Raw genomic sequence first — 26,211 nt, forward strand, 5'->3', positions numbered from 1 at the left:
GAAAGTGGGAGAATGGCATTGTGATAGATGATCAGCCATGATCATATTGAATGGCAGTGCCGGCTCAAAGGGCTGAACAGCTTGCCCCTGCTCCTAGTTTCTATGGTTCAATGAAGAGTATAAAAAATATATCAGGAGTACCACCAGATGTACCAAAACTGAAGTGCCATTCTGGTGAAACTGCAACATAGCGAAACAGCAGAAGCAACAGGCCATAAATAGCTGAAATCTTCTCTGCTGTTTGGCCATTCACATCTTCTATTCTCTCTGCGGGCTGCCATTAGCAGTCTTTCCCCATGCTTTTGTGGCTATGACTATCTTGCATTCCCTCACCCTGCAGTATAAATATCTCCCACTTTCTATGCCTTTTAATTTTGACAAAGGGTCATCTGGACTCAACGTCAGTTCTTTTCTCTCCTTACAGATGCTGCCAGACCTGCTGAGATTTTCCAGCATTTTCTCTTGTTTCAGATTCCAGCATCCGCAGTAATTTGCTTTTATCCAGTACTATTTCACAACTGATAGGTGGAGGAGGCTCCATGAACACCCCACATCACATGAGTGGAAAAAAACAAAGCTGAAGAGTTTACAACCATCTTCAGTCAGTGGATGAGCTGAATTCCAGAGGTGAAATGAGAGCACGTCTTAATCAGGGATGTCCAATCCCTCTGGACCTCAAGCCCCCTACCAGTATGATCCAAGAGCTCTTTGCTTCTTTCTTGAATGGAGGCCCAATCAGTCCCATCTACCAGCACTCTTCTTCACCCTGCTTGAACCTCTTCCAGTAAGAAGTTTAACAATACTAGGTTAAAGTCCAACAGGTTTATTTGGTAGCAAAAACCACACAAGCTTTCGGAGCCCCAAGCCCCTTCTTCAGATGAAGAAGGGGCTTGGGGCTCCGAAAGCTTGTGTGGCCTTTGCTACCAAATAAACCTGTTGGACTTTAACCTGGTGTTGTTAAACTTCTTACTGTGTTTACCCCAGTCCAATGCCGGCATCTCCACATCATGAACCTCTTCCCACATTGAACAACTTCTGTTTCACTTCCATTAATTTCTTCCAAATAAAAGGTGGTGTTGTGTGTACCTCTGTGGCTCGAGTTTCTTTGCCTTTTTGTGGAATGTGTGGAGCATTCTTTTTTTCCTTTTTTTTTGTGCATTGATGTATTGGTGCCACTTCCTGCTCTCACCCTGAACTAGAAAATTTAATTTGCTTGTTACCCCGGAAGGACTTTATTTTGTTCTCCTGGTTTCTCCATCTTCATTGCTGACAGAGCCTTCCACCATGTCTGATTTATTTTACACAGCTGCCGTCACCCCTTGTCCTCCTTCCCCCCCCCCACTCCCAGACTATGATAGGCTACCCTCTGTCCTCACCACCTACCCCACCAGACTCCGTCTTCAATAGATCATCCACCACCAAATATATCTTCTCCTTCCCTCCCCTTTCAGCATTCTGACGTGCCAGTCTCTCTGTGATACCCTGGTCCACTCTTCAGTCACCCCCAACAGCCTCTCACTTTCCTGTGGCACCTTAGCATTCAACCCCTTTAACCTCCTCTATTCTCACCAGCCAAAGCCAAACACCGCAGCCAAGAGAAAGCAATTCTGCTCTTTCAATTTAGTATATTATATTTGATGAGAATCATAGAATCCCTACAGTGCATAAGGAGGCTTTTCAACCCATTGAGTCGCACCGACCCCCTCTGACAGTATACTTTACCCAGGCCCTTTATGGACATTCTGCATTGAATAACTCGCCACCGAATTTTCCAAAGCCCTTCCAGAAATAATAGAAAACTCTTCACTAGCTTGGGCGAATGCAGCTCCAACAGTAGTCAAGAAACAGATTATCATCCAGGACAATGCAGCCAACTTCTAATGAAAGGCCCTAACCTAAATCTTTAACTGTTTCTCTTTCCACAGATGCTGCAAGACCTGCTGAGTGTTTCCAGCATTTCCAGGTTTTATTATAACAGCCCATTTGTTTGATCTTGAACAAGTGGGCTGCTATAATAACCTTGCACCTTAAAAATGCATTCCCTCCATCATCAGTACAATATGGCTGCAGTGTGTACCATCTACAGATGCACTGCAGCAACTTGCCAAAGATCCTTCAAAAGAACCTCACAAATCAGCAAGCTCTGCCATATGGAAGGATAAGGGCATCAGGTGCATTTGACCTGTGGACGATGCCACCTCCTTTCTAAATCATGCACCATCTTGATGTAAATAATTTGCTATTTCTTTATTGTTGCTGTGTCAAAATCTTGGAATTCTACCAGTGCTTTGGAAGTACCTTCAACACATGTCCTGCAGTGATTCAGCAAGTTGACCCACCGGAACCTTTGTGAGGACAATTCGGAATGTGCAATAAATGCCGGGTTTGACAGCAGTAGCCACGATTGTGAATGTTTTGATGTTGCGTGCCCTTTTTCCTGAAATAATTTATTATAGTATGATTTAAATTGCATATAACAAAAAAAACCCTAAGCTGAGCCAGGTTGAACACGGTAGGTTCTTTCCAGTAATTTTGTAGCAACCTAGCTAATATTCTTTAATTTTTTAATTAGTTTGACAATACCTGTTTTTTTACACCAACAAAGATGATTTATGAAGCTGTAACAGACAGGAGGGGGGTCAATTTAAACTGCCCTGATTTTCTCACTTTCTACCCATCCGTAAACGGGTGTTTTTAAAAAATTCTGATTTCACCCTTTATAAATGGCGATATATTTTCCCCAACCCTTAAATTTGGGAATGTTCCACTCCTATTATTGACTTGCATAGCAAACTTGAGACAAGACGAAAATAAAAGGGTTGGTTTATTTTTTTTACACATACACACACATGCTAGAGGGGTTTTGCAACGTTCACCCATTTTTTAACACACTAAATGTGGGATAAGGACAAAGGAAACAGGTTCGGGGCATGACTACAATAAAATACAAGTATTGGTATTATTTGTGTTCAGTATCCAGAATCCTGAGTCACCTGTAATGTTCCTTCAGTGAGAAGGTTGGCTGATTGTAGAATGCCCTCATTTTTCCAGAGTGCAACAGGAGAGGCACAACAGGAGAAGGCATGTAAGATGAGTCAGTCAGGAAGCACGAATTCCGAGGTTCCAGCAGTTGGCAGGTTTGATGAGAGTCTGAGGTCTTTTTGCTGCCATTAGCTTGATGACAGCACAGGTTCTTTTCTGGAGTTCTGTTCACCTTGCTGGTCAAACAGGAATTGCTGGAATTCAGTTCCAACAGATGAGGTCACAGTGCAATTTGGGGAAGGAAGTCAAGTGACACCACCACAGTGTTGGACACCGGATATATTCTCCCAAGGCTGGAACCTAGGTGCTTAATCAGAGTCAGGATTCCATTTTTTTCTTGGCTACATTGGTATTGGGTTAACTGACTGCTGCTCTCTTTGTTGAAGTTGTGGTGTTTTGGCAATTAGCACCATTGAGAGATTACACCTTGCTAAGGTTTTTCTTTTGTTTGGTAGCTGGACCAGACTCCTTGTCACTGTGGTCATTGTTACCTTGAAGCTGCTGCAGGCATCTGGTGACAGAAAAAATGACTTTATAAAAATAGTCCCGTTGAAGTATTTAAGGGTTGCAGAGATGAGCTGGGAAACGACAGACCAGAGAGTCTCATGTCAGTGGTAGTGAAACTATTGGAGAAACGTTTGAAGGAGATCATCTATCTCCGCTTGGGGAGGCAAGGCTTGATCAAGGAGAGTCAGCCTGGCTTCGTCAGAGGAGGGTCATGCCGATCAAATTTGATTGAATTTTTGGAGGTGGTGACCAGGTGTGTAGATGAGGGTAGTGCAGTTGATATAGTTTATATGGATTTGAGCAAAGCCTTTGACAAGGTTCCACATGGGAGACTTATAAAGAAGGCAAAAGCACATGTGATACAGAGTAATTTGATAAAGTGGATTCAAAATTGGCTCAGTTGTAGGAGACAGAGTGATGACAGAAGGCTGCATTAGTGACTGGAAGCCAGTGTCCAATTGGTCATTTATATAAATGACAGATGATTGTGTGGGCGGTAGGATTAGTAAGTTTGCGGAATACACAAAGATTGGCCGGGTGGTTAACAGTGAGGCTCAATGTCTTAGGTTGCAAGAAAATATAGATGAGATGGTCAAATGGGCAGATTGAATTAAACCTTGAAATGTGTGAGGTGATACACTTGGAAGGAATAATTTGACATGGAGGTATTCAATGAATGGCATGACACTAGGAAGCTCTGTGAAACTAAAGGACCTTGATGTGTTTGCCCATAGATCTCTGAAGGCGGAAGTGCATGTTAGCTGGGTAGTGAAAAAAGCATATGGAATAGTTGCCTTTATCAATCGAGGCATAGATTACAAAAGCAGGGAAGTCATGTTGGAGGTTTATAGAACTTTGGTGGTGCCACAGCTGGAATATTTGTGCAGTTCTGGTTGCCACATTATAGAAAGGATGTGATTACTCTGGCAGGGGTGCAGAGGAGATTCACCAGGGTGCTGCCTGGAATGGAACATTTAAGTTAGGAAGAGAGGTTGGATAGGCTGGGGTTGTTTTTGTTGGAGCACAGAAGACCGAGGAGTGACTTGATTGATGTGTACAAGATTATGAGGAGCATGGACAGAGTGGATAAGGAGCCCCTCAGTTGAAAGGTCAGTCACGAGGGATCAAAGGTTCAAGGTCAGGGGCAGGAGGTTTAGGACAGATGTGAGGAAAAACCTTTTTATCCAGAGGGTGGTGGCGGTCTGGAATGCACTGCCTGGGAGGTAGAGGCGAGTTGCCTCACATCCTTTAAAAAGTACCTGGATGAGCACTTGGCACATCATAACATTCAAGGTTATGAGCCAAGTGCTGGTAAATGAGATTAGGTGGGAAATCGGGTGTTTCCCTAATGTTGGTGCAGACCTGATGGGTCGAAGGGCCTCTTCTGCACTGTGAGATTCTATGAAGTGGGAAATTGAGCGCAGTTTAAATTGATGTCCCTCGTGTCTGTGACAAACTGCACTCTGCTCATCCCTCTTTTCTGTTGAGTGGCAGGTCTCTTGAAGAAAAGGCTCCTGTTTGAGCTCACTCTTGTGTTATTGGATGTTTCTGGTCATCTCTCCTCAACTGTGGTACAAATTTAAAATGGAACTTAATTGGTTGGACCAAGTTTCCTGACATGTCAATTTCAGCACTTTAAACCCTTCAACCCCCTCACGAACCCACACACTCGTGGAAGTAAAACTTGCTCTCCACACTATTTTTGACCATGGGAAATATGTTTGTGCAGTGCCACCTGAAGTGGTGCTGCACAATGTGCATTGATTCCTTGGACGCAGGCAGCATTGTGCCTTGCTACCTACATGGACTTTGGGTTTCCTCATTGATATTGTTAATAAAAGCTATGGATAATGACTCATAACACTGCTACGCTGCTTGTCCCTCAAGTGGCGCTGCTGAACACATTTACCCCCATTGCATACTAATTGAGCGTGTGCATAGACCATTTAACTTCTTGAGCCTGTTTCTCCATTCCTTAATTAACCAAAAAACTGGCAGTCTCAGATTTAAAACTGACACATGAACTCGCATCAAATGCCGTTTGTGTAAGTATTCCAAATTTCTACTACCTTTTGTGTGTGGCAATGTTTCCTAATTTCACTTGTGAAAGTTAGAACTCTACCTTTTTAGACTATGCCTCTCATTCTAACCTCCCAAGATGGCACAAATAGTTTCTTTAGCCTGCCTATTCCTCTTAATGTCTTGAAACTTTGGTCAAATTAAATACTTAACCTTCTTAAATCAAGGGAATACAATCCTAGTTTGTGTATTCTTTCCAATAATTTAACTCTTGTAGTCCAGGTCTCATTCTAGTAAATTATGCTGCACTTCTTCTAAGGTCAGTATAACCTTCCTAACGTGTGAGGTCCAGAACTGAACAAAGTACCTCGGGTGCAGTCTAACCAAGGTTTTGAATAACTGTAACTTCTATCTCTTGTATTGTATGTAGTCTTTGGGATATAAAAGGCAGCATTTCATTAGCTCTTTTGATTATTTTCTGTACCTTTGCATGACATTTTAATAGCCTTGAGTATTTGGACCCCCACCATGAGCCTTTGTCACTTGTTCAACTGGAAATCAACATGCAGTGAATGTTAATGTTTTATGTACTGAAAATTGGTGTTGTATTGATTTTTGAGTTAATATTTTACAATTAAATATTTTGATTGTTAATTGCAGCTGTGGAATTTGTAAGAAGAATCATGACCAGCACCTTCTTGTCCTGTGTGACACTTGCAAACTCTACTACCATCTTGGCTGCCTAGACCCACCCCTCACCAGGATGCCCAAGAAGACGAAAAATAGTTATTGGTAAGAATCCTTCAGCGATAATGACATATTCCTTGACAGCACCTTTGAAACCTCTACCACAAAGAAGGACAAGGGCAGAAGATGCAATATAAATGGAGGTAAAATTCTTAAAAGTGTACAGGAGCAGAGGGACCTGGATTTATATCATGGAAGTTGGCAGGACAGGTGGAGAGAGCAGTTAATAAAGCATGTCATATCTAGGCTTTATTAATATGGGCAAAGAGTACAGGAGCAAGAAAATAATGCTGAACATATACAAGACACTAGTTGGACCTCAGCTGGAATATTGTGTACAGTTTTGGGTACCACACTATAAGGAGGATATGAACAAAGTGCAAAAGTAATTTACAAGAATGGTTCCAAGGATCAGATACTTCAGTTATGAGGATAGATTGGAGGGGTTGGGACTGTTCTCCTTGGAGAACAGAAGGCTAAGAGGAGATTTGATAGAGATGTTCAAAATCAGGAGGGGGCTGAACAGAGTAGGTAGGAAAAAACTGTTCCAGCGTGTAAAAGGATAAAGAACAAGAGGGCACAGATTTAAAGTGATTTGCGAAAGGAGCAAATGTGAAGTGGAAAAAAACTTTTTCACGCAACAAGCAGTAGTAGTAGAGGCAGGTACAATTTTGTCTTTTAAAAAGCGTTCAGACAGTTACTTGAGTAAGATGGCTATTGAGGGATATGGGCCAAACGTGGGTAATTGCGAGTAACTTAGCCGTTAAAAAAAGGGCAGCACGGACAAGTTGGGCCGAAGGGCAAGTTTCCATGCTGTAAACTTCTATGACTCTAAGTGGTTTGGGTCTGGAATGCACTGCCTGGAAGTGTGGTGGAGGCAGATTCAATCGAGGCATTCAAGAGGTCATTAGATGACTACTTGAATGTGCAGAGGAATGGCACTGTCATGATGCTCATTTGGAGAGCTGGTGCAGACAAGATGGGCCAAATGGCCTCCTGCACCATAAAAATGTTGTGATTCTGTAAATGAGAACACTACCAGCTGCAAGTTAGGGCATGGTAGAACCCATTGGGTTGGAAATTGCAAAGTATGCCACATGTTTTATCTTTACTCAATACCTTAGTACTACTGATGAGTGACTGCGTAACACAATGATTTACAAGAGTTTATCTGACATTGTGAATTATTTGTGACCATTCGAATTGGACATTAGTCATATAGTTTAGTTTGTTCAACAATGTAACCGCTTTCAGTGTGAGTTTGTAGTGTGTACGAGTCTGTCATTGGGTATCCTAGTGCATAAATCGCAAAAGTTCGTATGCAGGTGCAGCAAGTAATTATCAAAGCAAATGGAATATTATATTTTATTGCAAAGGGAATTGAATACAAGGATAAGGTGGCTATGCTTGTTATACAGGGCATTGGTGAGACCACATCTGGAGTACTGTGCACAGTATTGGTCTATTTATTTAAAGAAAGATGTAAGTGCATTGGAAGCAGTTCAAAGAAGGTTCACTAGATGCAATGGGAAGGTTGTCACGTGAGGAATGTTAGAATTTGATTTATTGTCACATGTATTAGTATACAGTGAAAAGTATTTTTTCGTGCATGCTATACAAACAAAGCATACCGTTCATAGAGAAGGAAAGGAGAGAGTGCAGAATGTAGTGTTTCAATCATAGCTAGGGTGGAGAGAAAGATCAACTTAATGCAAGGTAGGTCCATTCAAAAGTCTGATGGCAGCAGGGAAGAAGCTGTTCTTGAGTCGGTTGGTACATAATATAAGTACTAGGAGCAGGAGTAGGCCATCTGGCCCCTCGAGCTTGCTCCGCCATTCAATAAGATCATGGCTGATCTTTTCATGGACTCAGCTCCACTTACCTGCCCGCTCACCATAACCCTTAATTCCTTTACTGTTCAAAAATTTATCTATCCTTGCCTTAAAAACATTCAATGAGGTAGCCTCAACTGCTTCACTGGGTAGGGAATTCCACAGATTCGCAACCCTTTGTGTGAAGACGTTCCTCCTCAACTCAGTCCTAAATCTGCTCCCCCTTATTTTGAGGCCAGGCCCCCTAGTTCTAGTTTCGCCTGCCAGTGGAAACAACTTCCCTGCTTCTATCTTATCTATTCCCTTCATAATCTTATATGTTTCTATAAGATCTCCCCTCATTCTTCTAAATTCCAATGAGCATAGCCCCAGTCTACTCAGTCTCTCCTCATAAGCCAACCCTCTCAACTCCGGAATCAACCTTGTGAATCTCCTCTGCACCCCCTCCAGTGCCAGTATATCCTTTCTCAAATAAGGAGACCAAAACTGTACCAGCACCTTATACAGCTGCAACATAACCTCACTGTTTTTAAACTCCATCCCTCTAGCAACAAAGGACAAAATTCCATTTGCTGCACCTGCAAACCAACTCCTTGTGATTCTTGCACCAGGACACCCAGGTCCCTCTGCACAGCATCATGCTGCAATTTTTTACCGTTTAAATAATCCATTTTGCTGTTATTCCTACCAAAATGGATGACCTCACATTTACCAATATTGTACTCCATCTGCTAGACCCTCCCACTCAGACTATTTATATCCCTTTGCAGACTTTCAGCATCTTCTGCACACTTTGCTCTGCCATTCATCTTTTTCCCGAGAGAAGAAGATGGAAGAGAGTATGTCCGGGTGACTTGTGTCTGCTGGAGTTTAAAAGAGTGAGATGACTTGATTGAAACATGTAAGGTCCTGAAGGGACTTGACAGGGTGGATGTGAAAAGGATATTTCCTCTTACAGAAAATTTTACAATGAAGGGCCACTGTTTTAAAAATATTGGGTCACTCATTTAAGACAGCTGAGGAAAATACATTGAGAGTTGAGAAACTTCGGAGTTCAGTTCCTCAAAAGGTGGTTGAGGCAGAGTCTTTGAATATCTTCAAGACAGAAGTAGATAGATTCTTGATAAGCAAGCGGGTGAAAGGTTATCGGGTAGGCAGGAATGTGAAGTTAAAATGAAATCAGTCACGATTTTATTGAATGGTGGAGCCGGCTCAACCCTCCGAATGGCCTACTCCTAATTTGTACGTGTGTATGAAAGCTCAGTAAACTTTAGACACTTAAAACATGCAACCAGCTGAATAAATTAAGGGTATTATAACATAACATTGGCATTATATTAAGGCATTACTTGTAAGGTTCCAGTCAGTATGGTTGTAGTTTTGTGTATGGACTGCAAATTAGATCTTAATTTTCTGTGGCAAATTTTTCTTTTTTCCATTTACTTTTATGAGAAGAAAACAGCATTTTTGTTTTAAATGTAAATTTATTTCTTTATATATGGCCATTATTTATAACCAGCCAAATTCTTTACAGAAAGGTAATCTTGGTGCATTGCTGGTAATGTGTGCTAGGTGAATATAAATCCTATTTTGTAGAACTGGCATCTGTTCTTGTTGTGAATTTCATGCTTGAGCTGCGCTGATCACCAACTTAGGTTTCACCTTTAATTAGTCTGAGCACACTCTGCAAGATAAGATTATTGTAGAGAAATTGAGTTTTATTGATTGTTCTTTTTCATCTTTGTTGTGTCTTTATGAATCCCTTTGGAGGTAATGGAAAGTGTATAAATGTCTAAAGCTATCCAAAAAGCTGTGATTCTTTTGAAAATTCCTAGCCCTTTTCTTTGTGGTTCATGAGATTTTAAAACATATTTATAAGCTAGGCATGATTGAATTTGTCATGGGCCTTGACCTATTTGAAGATACACGGTTTATGTTCCTGTTAAGAACCCTCAAGGGGAGAAGTGTCTCATCTTTTAATCTTTTATGTACTTCATTTAGTTCTGAATCATTGAGTGAATTTCTGTTCACTCATACTTCTGTGTTCAAAGCAATTGACCAGTTTCCTTATACAATTCTCTCCCATTTCAGATAGGTCTGAAATGATTTTTTTTCAGGATACTCAGACTGTGTGCAATGGAAATGAAAAATGCATTGATAACTGTGACCAGCTCTCTCAATGAGCTTGTCTTGCCAACTGCCAGCTTTGCAATATTGACTAAATGTTTGCAAGGTAAAAATATATAACCCATTGCCATCAGTAGAAAAGCTTGATGGATGATAGCACTTGACCCCAAAAGAGAGAGCTCTGCACCTGAATGTTAAAATTCCATCAGAAAGATTATGCAATTCTTCTTGGTCTCTTTTAATAATTTGCAGTGTGTATGTCACTGGCATTTGTTGCCAATCCCTAATTCCCTAACTGTACTTGAGAAGTTGGTGAGCTGCCTTCTCGAACTGCTACAGTCCATATGGTGAAGGTACTCCCACAGTGCGATTAGGGAGGAAATCCCATGGGTTTGATCCAATGAAAATGAAAGAAAGGCAATATACTTTTAAGTCAGGATGATGTGTGAATTGGAGGGAAACTTGCATGTGGTGGTGTTCCCATGTACCTGTTGTCTTTGTTCTTCTGGGTGATAGAGGTCATGGATTTGGAACGTGCTCTTGAAGGAGCCTTAGCACACTGCTGCAATGGATGGTACACACTGCATTTGTATTGTGCTGGTAGTGGAGGGAGTGGAAGTTTCAGGTGGTGAATAGGGTGCAGTCAGACAGACTGCTTTGGCCTTTTATAGTGTTGAGCTTCTTGAATGTTATTAGAGCTCTACTTAGGCAAGTGGAGACTAATCCTTCACACCCTGACTCATGCCATTAAGGTGGTGGAAAGTCTTTGGGGAATTTGAAGCTGAGTCATGTGTTGATAACCCAGCTACTGTTCTGCTTTCATAGTCACCGTATTAATGCAGCCAGTCCAGATAAGTTTGTACTATATTGCTAATCTGTTTTGTCCCACAGGCAGTGCTCCGAATGTGACCAAGCAGGTAGTAGTGACTTGGAAGCAGATATCACTATGGAAACATTACCAGATGGGACCAAGAGATCAAGGAGGCAGATTAAGGAACCTGTGAAATTCACTCCATTGGATATTGTAATTGAACCAAAGAAGATCATGAACAAAAATATGGTAACTTAATCCTCCTTCCTGTATCATTTTTCTGCAATTTTATGATATAGGGGTTATGCAATGATGTAATCAGTTTATTCCAAAGTTATATTAAAAAAATTTCTACTGGGTGGAAATGGTTCCTTATTGAATGGTTTATCATGTATTATATTTATCCAGTTCATAGGAAGAAAGAAATGGGTGTTTTGCACACATTTTGATATGGCTAAAATTATTTGTTGAATTCTACTGCAGGCGTCTAAATTTCTTGAAGGAAATCTGGAATTTAAGTCAACATTTGTGTGCCTTAATAGAAGGAACACTAGGAGCAGGTTGAAGGATTCTTACCAAAGCCAATAATATTATTTGGTGTGACGTGTGCATCATTATCATGAGGAAAATGAAGTTCCAAGTTTCACACAATCATATTTTAGAATAGTTAACTTCAATTTTATTTTCAGTAATGTAATGTAATGTTACATTCAATGACGAAACATATACTTGTTACTTATTTTAGAATCACACCAGTCCGTGTGAAATAGTGAAGTGAGAAGGCAAGTGATTTGATGAGAACTTTTAGATGTGTTTTGCTGAAAGAGAGACATGTTGCTGGAGCTTTTCATTTTGCACTCATCACAACAAATGCAAACACGCCAAATTTCAAACAATCTCAGCAATTTATACTACAGGAGAAAGGGGTACTGATTGGTTGGCAAGTTGATTGATTGGCTGAGGCATTGCCATGGAGAAGATAATGAGGAATGATAGGTTCCAAGCTCCTGGGTAATTCAAAAAAGGTGCAAGGCTTGAACATATTCCTTTTGTTTGCAGAGAACTGGTCCCTGCATATGAATGTATTTAGCTTCTAGTAAGCATAAATGTACCATGTTATGGATTTGACTGATTATCTTTAATTGCTTGTTAGTGTAGTTGCAAGTGCTGCCCAATCCTGGAATCACTTTTAACAGGAGGTCTTTTGTTTTGGGTTTTCCAAGTGAGAGCTGGTTGAGAAAGGTCTGTACTTTGCCTGCTATGTTTAACTGTAGGATCATGCTGTTTGATTTGATGAGCCAGTTTTTAGTGTGTATGGCCTATTTATTTAGCATCACACCTGTACTGAAATTCATTCATGGTGTTGCTTAATTGTGTGGTAGGCAAGATGTCAATTTGAACTGGCGACAGCATTCTGTTAACAGAAAATACCATGAATGTAGCCATTGCATATTGGCAGCTTGAAAAACCTGCTTGTTGTGCAATTTAAATAGAAAGTTCCTTTGTTTATTTGTAACAGACAGAATATAACCTGCACACATTGACAAAATCAAACAAAACACCTGTTAGATGTGATTCCATGGTCAGCACTTTTCAACGTTAAAGTAAAAATCATGCACCAAAATTGATGAAACAATAATGTGGGTTCTTTATCTAAAAAGACTGTACACAGATAGAGGTAATTGGGATCCTAAGTATTGCCCATCTAATCTCTTCTATTGTTGCTTGCAAACTGACAAGTCATGGGACTAATACATCATATCCTGTAGAGGTGGTAGTGGTTAACAGTAGTTTAACATATCTTCCTTAAAGATGCATGCACAATATATCTCAATTTTCCCCTTTTTCTAACTAAAGGTTAAAAAATCAAAGTATTTACGTGACAGCAAAAGAAAATTCTGTCTAAATGTTCTTTAACACTGCAACAAATTTACAAGTCTCTAACCATATCAGTGGTTTGCTTATCCGTCCAGAATTAGTTATGATTGTTGGCGACTGCTGTATGTTTTCAGAATGCTAGTTAGAGGTGATTTGTTTGTGCTGTATCTTTGACCGTGTTCTGTTTGCAATAGGACTGCTTGATGTTTCTGGTGATAGTGTCCTGATTTGACATGCTATCAGGCTGTTTGGTGCTTGTACTTGATATTCTCTTGATTCTGGGCATATGCTGGTGATTTTTGTTGGGTTTCGGAAGCCATTTATTAGGAGTTGTACACTAGCTTTCTGTCCAGTATTCAGGTTGTGTCGTCCATTAGCTACCAGCAGTTCATGGGCATCTTTAATCTTCACGCTTTTTGTCAAGTAATGAATCATATACTCCTGGGAGTATTCATGAATGATGACTTGAGAAGTTTATCCACACTTGTCTGCTGAGCAGCAATTCCGCAGTTGAAGGAACCGTTGCAGTGAGCAGTGTTGTTTTAACGTGTAGATTGCGTTTTGTTTGAAGGCACTTCATGATCAAGGATTTTACAGTTAGGATTCCATTGGATCTAGGGATAATGCGGTAATGAAAACTGCCCATTTCTCATCCATCATGTTAAGTGCCATCCAGTGTATTGGGGTTCGTGTTGGAACCAACCAACCTCCTGTGATGCTCTGAAAATAGAATTTGACGTGTACGATGGTTGCACAGTGTGTCATGTAATTGACAGATAATGGGGAAATTTGGAAAAGTAATCCATTACAATCAAAGAAAACCATCTTCATGGGTGCTGAAGAGGTCAGTTGCAAGTCTGTTCCATAGATGTGTCGGTACCTTGTGAGACAGTAGGTTATTCATTCGTGGGACATGGGCATCTCATTTATTACCCATCCCTAGTTGCCCTTAAGGTGGTGGTGAGCCGCCACCTTGAATGGCTGCAGTCCATGCTATGTGGGTTGACCCACAATGAAATTAGGGAGGGAATTCCAGGATTTTGACCCAGCAACTTTAAGTAACGACAATATATTTCCACGTCAGGACGGTGAGTGGCTTGGAGGGGAGCTTGCAGGTGGTGATGTTCCCATGCATCTGCTGCCCTTGTCCTTCTTGATGGAAGTGGTCATGGGTTTATAAGGTGCAATTTAGTGAATTGCTACAGTGCACCTTATAGTGCATACTGCTGCTACTGAGCATCGGTGGTGGAGGGAGTGGATGTTTGTAGATAGAACATAGAACATAGAAAGCCACAGCACAAACAGGCCCTTCGGCCCACAAGTTGCGCCGATCACATCCCCACCTCTAGGCCTATCTATAGCCCTCAATCCCATTAAATCCCATGTACTCATCCAGAAGTCTCTTAAAAGACCCCAACGAGTTTGCCTCCACCACCACCGACGTCAGCCGATTCCACTCACCCACCACCCTCTGAGTGAAAAACTTACCCCTGACATCTCCTCTGTACCTACCCCCCAGCACCTTAAACCTGTGTCCTCTCGTAGCAACCATTTCAGCCCTTGGAAATAGCCTCTGGGAGTCTACCCTATCCAGACCTCTCAACATCTTGTAAACCTCTATCAGGTCACCTCTCATCCTTCGTCTCTCCAGGGAGAAGAGACCAAGCTCCCTCAACCTATCCTCATAAGGCATGCCCCCCAATCCAGGCAACATCCTTGTAAATCTCCTCTGCACCCTTTCAATGGCTTCAACATCTTTCCTGTAATGAGGTGACCAGAACTGCGCGCAGTACTCCAAGTGGGGTCTAACCAGGGTCCTATAAAGCTGCAGCATTATCTCCCGACTCCTAAACTCAATCCCTCGATTAATGAAGGCCAGTACGCCGTACGCCTTCTTGACCGCATCCTCCACTTGCGAGGCCGATTTAAGAGTCCTATGGACCCGGACCCCAAGGTCCTTCTGATCCTCTACACTGCTAAGAATGGTACCCTTCATATTATACTGCTGCTTCATCCCATTGGATCTGCCAAAATGGATCACCACACACTTATCCGGGTTGAAGTCCATCTGCCACTTCTCCGCCCAGTCTTGCATTCTATCTATGTCTCGCTGCAACTTCTGACATCCCTCCAAACTATCCACAACACCACCTACCTTGGTGTCGTCAGCAAACTTACCAACCCATCCCTCCACTTCCTCATCCAGGTCATTTATGAAAATGACAAACAGCAAGGGTCCCAGAACAGATCCCTGGGGCACTCCACTGGTCACTGACCTCCATGCAGAGAAAGACCCCTCCACAGCCACTCTCTGCCTTCTGCAGGCAAGCCAGTTCTGGATCCACAAGGCAACAGCCCCTTGGATCCCATGCCCTCTCACTTTCTCAAGAAGTCTTGCATGGGGGACCTTATCGAACGCCTTGCTGAAGTCCATATAGACCACATCCACCGCTCTTCCTTCGTCAATGTGTTTGGTCACATTTTCAAAGAACTCAACCAGGCTTGTAAGGCACGACCTGCCCTTGACAAAGCCGTGCTGACTACTTTTGATCATACTAAACTTCTCTAGATGATCATAAATCCTGTCTCTCAGGATCCTCTCCATCAACTTACCAACCACTGAGGTTAGACTCACCGGTCGGTAATTTCCCGGGCTGTCCCTGTTCCCTTTCTTGAATATAGGGACCACATCTGCAATCCTCCAATCCTCCGGAACCTCTCCCGTCTCCATCGACGATGCAAAGATCATCGCCAAAGGCTCCGCAATCTCCTCCCTCGCCTCCCACAGTAACCTGGGGTACATCCCATCCGGTCCCAGCGACTTACCAACCTTGATGCCATTCAATAGTTCCAACACATCCTCTTTCTTTATGTCCACATGCTCGATCCTTTCTGTCCACCGCAAACCAGCAGTACAACCACCCAGATCCCTTTCCACCGTGAATACCGAGGTAAAGTATTCATTAAGCAGCTCCGCCATTTCTAACGGTTCCGCACAAACTTTTCCCCCTTCACCTTTTAAGGGTCCTATGCCTTCACATCTCATCCTTTTACTCTTGACATATTTGTAGAAAGCCTTGGGATTCTCCTTAATCTTACCCGCCAAGGCCTTCTCATGACCCCTTCTCGCTCTCCTAATTTCCTTCTTAAGCTCCTTCCTACATCCCGTATACTCCTCTAAATCCTTAATACCTCCTAGCTCTCTGAACCTTCTGTACGCCTCTCTTTTCTTATTCACCAGGTTCATCACAACCTTCGTGCACCACGGTTCCCGTACCCTACCAACACCCCCCTGTCTCATCGGAACGTTGTCATGCAGAGCTCCAGACAAACATTCCTTGAAAATCCTCCACTTTCCTTCGGTACTTTTCCCCAAGAATGCCTCCTTCCAATTTACCCGTCTAATTTCCTCCCTGATGACACTGTATTTCCCTTTACTCCAGAGAAACACTTTCCTAGCCTGCCTGATCCTATCTCTTTCCAATGCTATCGTGAAGGAGATAGAATTATGATCGCTATCCCCAAGATGCTCACCCACTGAGAGATCCTCCACCTGTCCAGGTTCATTAGCCAGCACCAGATCAAGTACAGCCTCTTCTCTAGTAGGCTTATCCACATACTGTGTCAGGAAACTCTCCTGGACACACCTAACAAACTCCTCTCCATCCAAACCCCTAGCCCTAGGGATATTCCAATCTATGTTTGGGAAATTAAAATCTCCCATCACGACAACTCTGTTATTCCTACATCTCTCCAGGATCTGTTTCCCCATCTGCTCCTCAACATCTCTGTTACTATTGGGCGGCCTATAGAAAACACCCAGCAACGTTACCGACCCCTTCCTGTTCCTCACCTCCACCCACAGAGACTCCGTAGTCAATCCCTCCACGGCGTCCACCTTCTCTACAGCCGTGACACTATCCCTGATCAACAGTGCCACTCCCCCCCCTCTCTTGCCTCCCTCCCTGTCCTTCCTGAAACATCTAAAACCCGGCACCTGAAGCACCCAGTCCTGTCCCTGAGACATCCAAGTCTCCGTAATGGCCACCACATCACAATTCGAAGCAGCAATCCACGCTCTAAGCTCATCCACTTTATTCACTACACTCCTGGCATTAAAATAGACACATCTCAGACCTTCAGCCTGAGCACTTCCCTTCTCCATCACTCGTCTAACCTCCCTCTTACCCTGTTTACATTCCTTATCTATTTGCGAGCTAACCTCCTCGCTCTCAGTCCCCTCATTTCGATTCCCTCCCCCCAACCTTTCTAGTTTAAAGTCTCTCCAGTAGCCTTAGCCAACCTTCCCGCCAGGATATTGGTCCCCCTGGGATTCAAGTGCCACCCGTCTTTTTTAAACAGGTCACACCTGCCCCTAAAGAGGTCCCAATGATCCAAGTACCCAAATCCTTGTCCCTTGCTCCAGTCCCTCAGCCACGCATTCATTCTCCACCGATTCCTGTTCTCACTCTCCCGCGGCACAGGCAGCAATCCCGAGATTACTACCTTTGCATTCCTCTTTCTCAGCTGTCTACCTAACTCCCTATATTCTCTTTTCATGACCCCTTCCCTCTTCCTACCTATGTCAGCAGTACCTATATGCATCACGACCTTCGGCTCCTCTCCCTCCCCCTTCAGGATTTCTGGGACTCGACCAGAGACATCCCGGACCCCTGCACCAGGGAGGCAAACCACCATCCGAGAGTCCCGTCTGTGTCCGCAAAAACGCCTATCTGACCCCCTCACCGTAGAGTCCCCAATTAGCACTACCCTCCTTTCCTTACCCTTTTGCACTACTGGGCCAGGCTCAGCTCCAGAGACACTGCCACCGCTGCTTCCCCCAGGTGGGCTGTCCACCCCATTAGTACTCAGACAGGAGTACTTATTATTAAGGGGCACATCCACCGGGGTGCTCACCATCAACTGAGCTTTCTCCTTCCTCACTGTTACCCAGTTACCCTTGATGTGGTGTCAATCAAGCAGGCTACTTTGTGCTGGATGGTGTCAAGCTTCTTGAGTGGTGTTGGAGCTGCACTCATCCAGGCAAGTGGGGAGTATTCCATCACACTCCTGACTTGTTCCTTGTTGGGGAGTCAGGAGGTGAGTTATTTGCTGCAGTATTCCTAGCCTCTGACCTGCTCATGTAGCCACGGTTTATGGCAAGTCCAGTTGAGTTTCTGGTCAATGGTATCCCCAAGAATGTTGTCAGTGGGGGATTCGGTGATGGTAACACCATTGAATGTCAAGGGGCGGTGGTTATAGTGTGTCTTATTGATGATGGTCATTGCCTGGCATTTGTGTGGCATGGATGGTACTTGTCAGCCCAAGCCTGGATATTGTCCAGATCTTGTTGCATTTGAACACGGACTGCTTCAGTATCTGGAGAGTTGCGAACGGTGCTGAACATTGTGCCATCATCAACGAACATCCCCACTTCTGATCTTATGAGGGAGGGAAGGTCATTGATGAAGTAGCTGAAGATTTTTGGGCCTAGGACACTATCCCGAGGGACTCCTGCAGAAATGTCCTGGAGCTGAGATGACTGACCCTCCACAACCACAACCATCTTCCTATGTACCAGGTTTGACTCCAACCAGTGGAGAGTTTGTCCCCTGTTACCCATTAATTCCAGTTTTGCTCGTAGTGATTATCTTTGGTTCTAGGTATTATGGTTTGCCATGCTTTGCATTCCTTCACAGCCTTTCCAAAGTCTTGGTGGATTCCTGGCCAAGATACCATCTGGCCAAATTTCTGGTTTGATCAATTATCATGTGTGCCTGTTGCAACTGTTGGAGGTTATCAGGTCACATGGACCCAAGATTGACAACTTTCTTTCCTTTAAAGATGTCACGTGAGATTTTCCAAGTTGGTCTCTGAAAGGACAAGATGGTCTGGAATGTCCTGGAAGTACTCTGGCCATCCACCAATCACTGTATTCCATAGTTGCTTTAACACAGTATCATTGGATATTTCCTGCTGCAGTGCTTGACACTTTAACCTTGCATATTTTGGCCGATCTATGTGCAGAATGTGTTTCAATGTCTGCAAGATCGCCTAACAGATCTAGGGAGATGTCTGCAGGTCTTGACAGATTAGGTAGATGGCTTAAAGTGTCGGATATGACTGTGGAATTACACAGCACAATCATAGCCTTATGTTTTGACCTGTAAGCTCTGTAATGTTGGCACCCTGCCACCATGTCACCTTTTTTTAACGTAAATGTAATAATCGTATGCAAGGATTGTGAAACAAAATGTAACTTTATTTGTAGTTTATACTATATAAAGAGTTAACTGCAAAATTAGGTATCATTCATCTAATCTCTTCTCCTGCTGCTTTCAGACTGACTACAAATCATGTGACCAATACATCACATCCCATGCAAGTAGTAATGATTGATAGTAGTTTAGCATACAACCCTTAAAGGTGCATGCACATTATATCACAACAGCAGGGATCAGATATCCACAGGCAAAAAGAAAATGTTCAAGCCTTGCACATTTTTTGAATTACCTGGGAGCTAGGGGCACCTTTAGTTCCCTGTTGCTTTCTCCAAGGCAATGCCTTAGCCAATCAAAATTGATTTGCCAACAAATCAGCACCTTTTTCTCTTGTTGTATAAATTGTTATTGTTTGAAGTTTGACATTCTTGCCTTTGTCCTGATGAGTGCTAGATGAAAAGCTTTGGCAGCGTATTTCTGTTTTTAGATGTGTCTTTATGCTATTGGCAATGTTTTCGAAGCTCTCCTTATGGAGAACTTATAGTTGTATTCTCAACCTATACCATATCACACAATGAGGATTGCAAAATATGGAATTCCACTTGTGTAAGGATTATCTGTGATTCATATTTCATGTGCTTTGGGTCCTCGGTGGCTCATATACTCCAGTGCTGGTAACAACCCTACCCATCCTTCGGATTCTGAAGTTGCTCATCATTGGGAGTACAGAGTAATGTTGCATTGAAAATCGTGCATGGAATTCTTCGATGCTATTACCAGTGCCTTCCCAGGTATTGCCTGTTGCAAGAACCACATGCTCATCAATAGTAAAAATCCTGTACCAAATCTACACAAATACACTGGATAAAAGCAAATTATTGCGGATGCTGGAATCTGAAACCAAAGGAGAAAACTCTGGAAAATCTCAGCAGGTCTGGCAGCATCTGTAAGGAGAGAAAAGAGCTGACGTTCCAAGTCCAGATGACCCTTTGTCAGAGCTTTGACAAAAACAGTTGGCTTTGACAACAAATCATCGTGTTAATACACCTCTGGCACATACAAAAGTTGCTGACCAAGGAATTTCCTCAAGTTTCTGAGGGATTTTTAAATTTCAGTTTCTTATATTGTAGCATTCCGGCCAATTACCACCCCCATCAGTCTACTGTTAATTGTAAGAAAAATGATGGATGATGTTGTTGACACTGCTGTCAAGCAGCATTTGCTCTCAGATCCTCAGTTTGAGTTGCAGCAGCATCACTGCTTAACTCTAGTATGGCTCTGGTCCAAACAACAAAAAAACGGAATTCCGCAGATGAATGCCTTTGACATCAAGACAGCATTTAACTGAATTTGACATAAAAGAATTCCAACAAAATTGAATTTCAGGTATCTGGGCAAACTTTCTACTGGTTGGAATCATACCTTGAAATCAAATACCTCCGCACCAGGATATTACTGTGGGAGTTCCTCGGGAGTGTCCTACGTCCAGTCATCTTTAACTATTTCATCAAAGACCTTCCCTCCAAAATGAGATCAGAAGTGAGGCTGTTTGCTGATGATTGCACAGTGCTCAGTATCATTTGCAACCCCTTGGATACTAAAACGGTCCATGCCTACATGCAGCAAGACCAGGAAAGCATTCAGAGTTTGGCTCAAACATGAGAAGTAACATTTGTTCCACACCAGTACCAAACCATGACCACTTCTGATAAGAGAGAATCTAACCATTTCTCTGGACATTTTTCAGCATTTCCTTCACTGAATCCTTCATCATCAACATCTTTGGGGTTACCATTGCCTAGAAACTGAACTGAACCTGTCAGGAAACGGGCAGTTTTAAGTAATCTATTTGTATTTTTGGATGTTAGAAATAAGGTATAGTTTTATGTGAGTTTACTCGTGTTTCTGTGTAAGAAAGAGTTAAAACTTTAGTTAGCTTCATGTTAAAGCTGCTTGCATATATGTGGATTTTGGTTTCATTTCAACTGTGCCTGCATTGTGGTGAGAGGATTTCTAATATGAAAGCAAACAATGTTAAAGCAAGACCGGGCTGTTGCTTAACAAACAGAGGCCACTTTAGGATAGAAAGAATTTTTGAGTTCAGTTTTAAACTGGATTCAGTAGCAGTTGGAGACAGGTAGCTGGAGAGGCAGCAGCTCTCTCAGAAACTTCTCTCAGAAGAGAAGCAGCACATTGAAGAAAGGGCAAGAAAGCAAGTCCCAGAATCTAAAGAATAGATCATTCTAGAAAGTTGGTTTACAATTAATTTGTACTTAGAACAATATTGTATAAGAAATATTCTGTAACTTGTGTTATCCTTAAAAACCTGTATACATTGGTGAAGATATAGGTGGAGTAAAGAAGTATTGTGGTCTAGTCAAACTTTTCATGTTTAATAAATGTTTTATTCTTTTGTAAAAAGCTAATTGGCAGTCTTGTGACTTTGTTCATTCACACTTCTAAAAACAAAAGTAAAAACTATGGGTCTATTGAGCCAATGTTCTATTTGGGACCTTCCTGTCAGCACTAGGAAAGGAAGGCAGTGGCATAGTGGTATTGTCACTGGACTAGTAATCCAGAGACACACGATAAAATTTGATTTCAGTAAAAAATGAAACCATTGTTGATTGTCATAAAAACTGATCTCGTTCACTAAGATCCTTTACAGAAGGAGATCTGCCACCTTACCTAGCCTACATGTGACTCCAGTCCCACCACAATGTGGTTGATTCTTAAATGCCCTCTGAGGGCAATTAGGAATGGGGAATAAATGCCAGCCAATGACACCCACATAATAAAAATTAGTAATGTCTGCTGGGATCGTAACAAATCAGCCATATAAATTCTTAGCTTCAAAAACAGGTCAGAGGCTGGGAATTCTGGAATGAGCAACTCAGTTTGACCTCCCCCATCTGACAGTCATCCAGACTCAAAACGTTAGCTCTGTTCTTTCTCCACAGATGCTATTAGAACTGCTGAGATTTTCCAGCATTTTCTGTTTTTGTTCCAGATTCCAGTATCCGCAATAATTTGCTTTTATCTGTAAATCATCCACAAGGCACAAGATCAGGAGTGGGATGGAATACTCTCCACGTGCCTGGATGAGTGCAGTTCCATCAACATTCAAGAAGCTCAATATCATCCAGGACAACGCAACCCACTTGTTTGATGCGCATAAAAACATTAAAAATAGGAGTAAGCCTTTTGAGCCTGCTCAACCATTCATTATGATCATGACTGATCATCCAACTCAGTAACCTGTTTCGGCTTTTCCCCCCATATTCTTTGATTCTTTAGGCCCAAAAGTTAACTCCTTCGTGAAAATATGCAATGTTTTGGCCTGAACTGCTTTCTGATAATGTCTTCCTGTTTTTGCTACCAAAGATGACCTCATATTTGTCCACATTATACTGCATCTGTCAAGCATTTGCCTTCTCACCCAGCTTGTCCAAATCACACTGAAGCATCTCTGCGTCATCCTCGTAGCTTACCCTCCTAACCAACTTTGCGTCATCTGCAAATTTTGAAATATGTCATTTAGTTCCCTCATCTAAACAGTGGCACAGTGGTTGCACTGCAGCCTCACAGCACCAGGGACCCCGTTTCGATTCCCAGCCTGGGTTACTGTCTGTGTGGAGTTTGCACATTCTCCCCGTGACTGTGTGGATTTCCTCCGGGTGCTCGGGTTTCCCACAGTCCAAAAGATGTGCTGGTTAGGTGCATTGGCCATGCTAAATTCTCCCTCAATGCACCGGAACAGGCGCCAGAGTGTGGCGACTAGGGGATTGTGACAGTAATAAATAAACTTTAAACTTAAATCATTAATATACATTGTGAATAGTCGGGGTCCTAGCACTGATCCCTGCTGTATTGCACTAATCACTGCCTCCACCAAGAAAAAAAGGCCCGCTTATTTCTGCTCTTTGTTTCCTGTCTGCCAACCAGCTTTCTGTCCATTGCAATACAATCCCATGCACTTCAGTTTTCCATGCTAATTCCTCACATGGTATCTTGTTGACAGCCTTCTGGAAGTCCAAAGAAACCACATCCACTGACACCCCCTCATTAAATCTACTAGTAATGTCATCAAAGAATTTCAGTAGCTTTGTCAAGCATAATTTCCATTTAATAAATCCATGCTGACTCTGTCCGATCCTGCAACTGTTTTCCAAGTGCTCTGCTATTAATTCTTTTCCCCCAATGCTGATGTCCGGTTGACTGGTCTATAATTTTCTGTTTTCTCTCTACCTCCCTTTTTAAATAGTGGAGTTGCATTAGCTAGCCTCTAATCTGTAGGAACAATTCCAGAGTCTATAGAATCTTGGAAGAAGACCAGCAATGCATCCACTATTTCTCAGACCACTTCCTTACTCTGGGATGTTGATTATCAGGCCCTGGGGATTTATCGGTCTTTAATTCCATCAATTTCCCCAACACCATTTCCCTACTAGTAAAGAAAAGATTATTTATTAGTCACAAGTAAGGTTTACATTAACACTGCAATGAAGTTACTGTGAAACTCCTCTAGTCACCTAATACCAATTTCTTTTTTTTTCTTTCACTATACCCTATATTTCCCAACATTACTGGTATGTTTTGTGTTCTCCTTTTGTGAAGATGGAATCAAAGTATGTATTTAGTTGGTCAGCGATTTCTTTGTTCCCCATTAAAATTCCACTTTTTCTGACTCTAAAGGACCTACATTTGTCTTCACCCGTCTTTTTCTCTTCACATGCTGCTAGAAGCTTTTGCAGTCAGATTTTATGTTCCCTGCTCTTGTACTCTATTTTCCTCTTAATCAATCCCTTTTGTCCTCTTGCTGAATGCATGGATGCCTCTGCTGAAAGAGATGCTGCATTGTCAATTAGATTTTTTAAAACATATCCAGGTAAGTGGATAGATTGCGGTCTTATCAGCATCAGACGAAGCCGATGCTGATAGGAAGGTTTGAGTCTCTACCTTTTTTGGAAATAAGCTTAAACAAAACTGTTAGTTTCTATAGGTTGGTTGCCTGTCTTATATTGCACCCAGAGATAGCTTATGCTTAATGTTAAATGGTAAAAATGTCATCCCAAGCCTGGAACACCACAGCTTCTCAGCTGTTCCTGCTTGGTAAAAAGAACAAAACATTTTTAATATTATAGATGGCTGGAATGTCAAAATTAAAAGCTTTGATCGGATGGCGTGTGGACTGAGTTTTGTCACTTTGCTGATGAAAAATACCACTTGTGTCAAAATTGAAATAGGTCGCAGACAACAGCAAAGATATTAGGCATACATTGTCAAATAGGATTTGACTGTTCTATGCAGACGATTATTTAATGCAGTAGTGACGTCCAGGTGCAAAGTATCAGGCTGGTGTCGTCTTATTTGTTTTTTATTTTTATGACCTACTTGAATATTTCCAGTTAAGAGTAGTTAGATACTAAATTTAGCTCAAAATTGGCAGCACTGGAGTTATTGGTGCTTTTAAGTGATAACTGCTCCATCTGTTGTATGTTAACAGCCAGAACCAAACAGATGGGACACAAACCTCAATCTGTTAAAATATGCTAGAGGTCTTTCTATTGCATTCTAATTTAAAACTGAATTGTATCATTTTTTTTGTTACAAAATCCTGAATGTTGGTTTCTGAAGCTGGACCATGTTAGTTGCTGGGTGGGGTGTATTTTCAATAATTATTGGTAGGTGCTCAGTTATTTCCATTTAGGCAAGAGTATACATTTTGCATTGGTTATCTTCTATCTTAGAATTATGCACTATAGGTCTTTGAAATTATATTATTTATTAGGTGGTTTCAGATGTTTATTTACACAACAGCAATTAAGTAAGTAAACACAACAAACCACCCACACCCTCAAACATGCACAAGATGAAACATACACTTAGATTACTAACAGACTAACAAGAAATAAGTCTTGTATTATTAACCAGTCCTTTAAGATGAAAAGCGTTGCCAGTCTGAAGGATTTTCTTTTGCTTCTTTGAAGACAATGGAGGTTGAAAAGTTCTGGGTTTTTGATGCAAACTTGTGACCAACCTTCTATAGAGAAGAAACGTAATCTTACAGGAGAAGCCAAATTAACTCCTTCCACTGCCTGAGCTGACCCTCTTTTAGAAGCAGAGTTCTTTTTCTTCTGTGCTTTGTGCAATCAGTCTGTGCTGCTGATTCCAGACTGTTTTTCTGGATGAATGGATTGACCACAGCCTCCACTAGTGTTGGTCAGATAAGAACAGTTTCAACATATTGGTGGGGGGGTTTGTGATTGATGTCCCCTCAACTTACGAGTTATGGTTAGCTCATTGAAAACTCTTATTTGACATTCCATTTTCATTGTGCTGACAGGTTTGGTAGCCATTGTCTGCCCAGAAACCAAAAAGAGCCAGTTACCTGACTTTCTGGAAACTGTTTTAAGAGCATATAGTGTCCATTATTTCTTGTCACTTTCTCTTTAAAAGTACAGAGTCTGTTGTAAGGTGATTTGCTGTCTCAAGTGTAGAGGCTTGTTTGGTTAAACATAGACCATTTATTGGTAACCCATAACTATATACAAATCCAAGGTACTTGCATTCATGGCTGCAGTCTCCATGCTGTCTCCTTACAAACTCTACCACACAGTCTAACACCATGTGACTTTCTGCATCAGACCATGAGCAGCACAAGTGTTCAGCTCCACATTAACCCTTGCTCTGCTGGAACACCCTCTACTTCACCTTCCCCCAAGTCCCCAACTTTATATATTCAGAAAGTTTGGAGGCTTGGCATTTCTTCCAGATCTCATTCTGTCACCTTTGGACGAATAGTAGTGTGAGTTTAGGTTGACTTTGTGGGTTTGATGTTGAAACTATTGTACTCTTGTCTTACTAGCACTTGGTTCTTTCCATTTGATTCACTGATCACAACCTATCTGCTTTGTTCGGATGCCATGGGTTTGTCCTGTTCCTTTCAGAGGGAATGTTCACTCCGCTCATTCCTAGATTCTTTGGACTCAGATTGTTTCATTCCATGTTGTTCCTGGATGTGATA

General features: G+C 42.1%; 1 protein-coding gene across 5 annotated transcripts in view; it reads left to right on the top strand.

Annotated features, from left to right (window-relative positions):
• phf14 (PHD finger protein 14) overlaps nucleotides 1–26,211 on the top strand; it is a 223,041-nt gene that overhangs the window by 102,103 nt on the left and 94,727 nt on the right. For all 5 annotated transcript variants that reach the window (XM_078238242.1, XM_078238253.1, XM_078238282.1 and 2 more), the window contains exons 13-14: nucleotides 6,229–6,360; nucleotides 11,166–11,334. In XM_078238242.1, the coding sequence (XP_078094368.1) occupies nucleotides 6,229–6,360; nucleotides 11,166–11,334 (301 nt within the window). The remainder of the gene's footprint in view (nucleotides 1–6,228; nucleotides 6,361–11,165; nucleotides 11,335–26,211) is intronic.

Source organism: Mustelus asterias, chromosome 2, assembly GCF_964213995.1.
Source record: "Mustelus asterias chromosome 2, sMusAst1.hap1.1, whole genome shotgun sequence".
Taxonomy (NCBI): domain Eukaryota; kingdom Metazoa; phylum Chordata; class Chondrichthyes; order Carcharhiniformes; family Triakidae; genus Mustelus; species Mustelus asterias.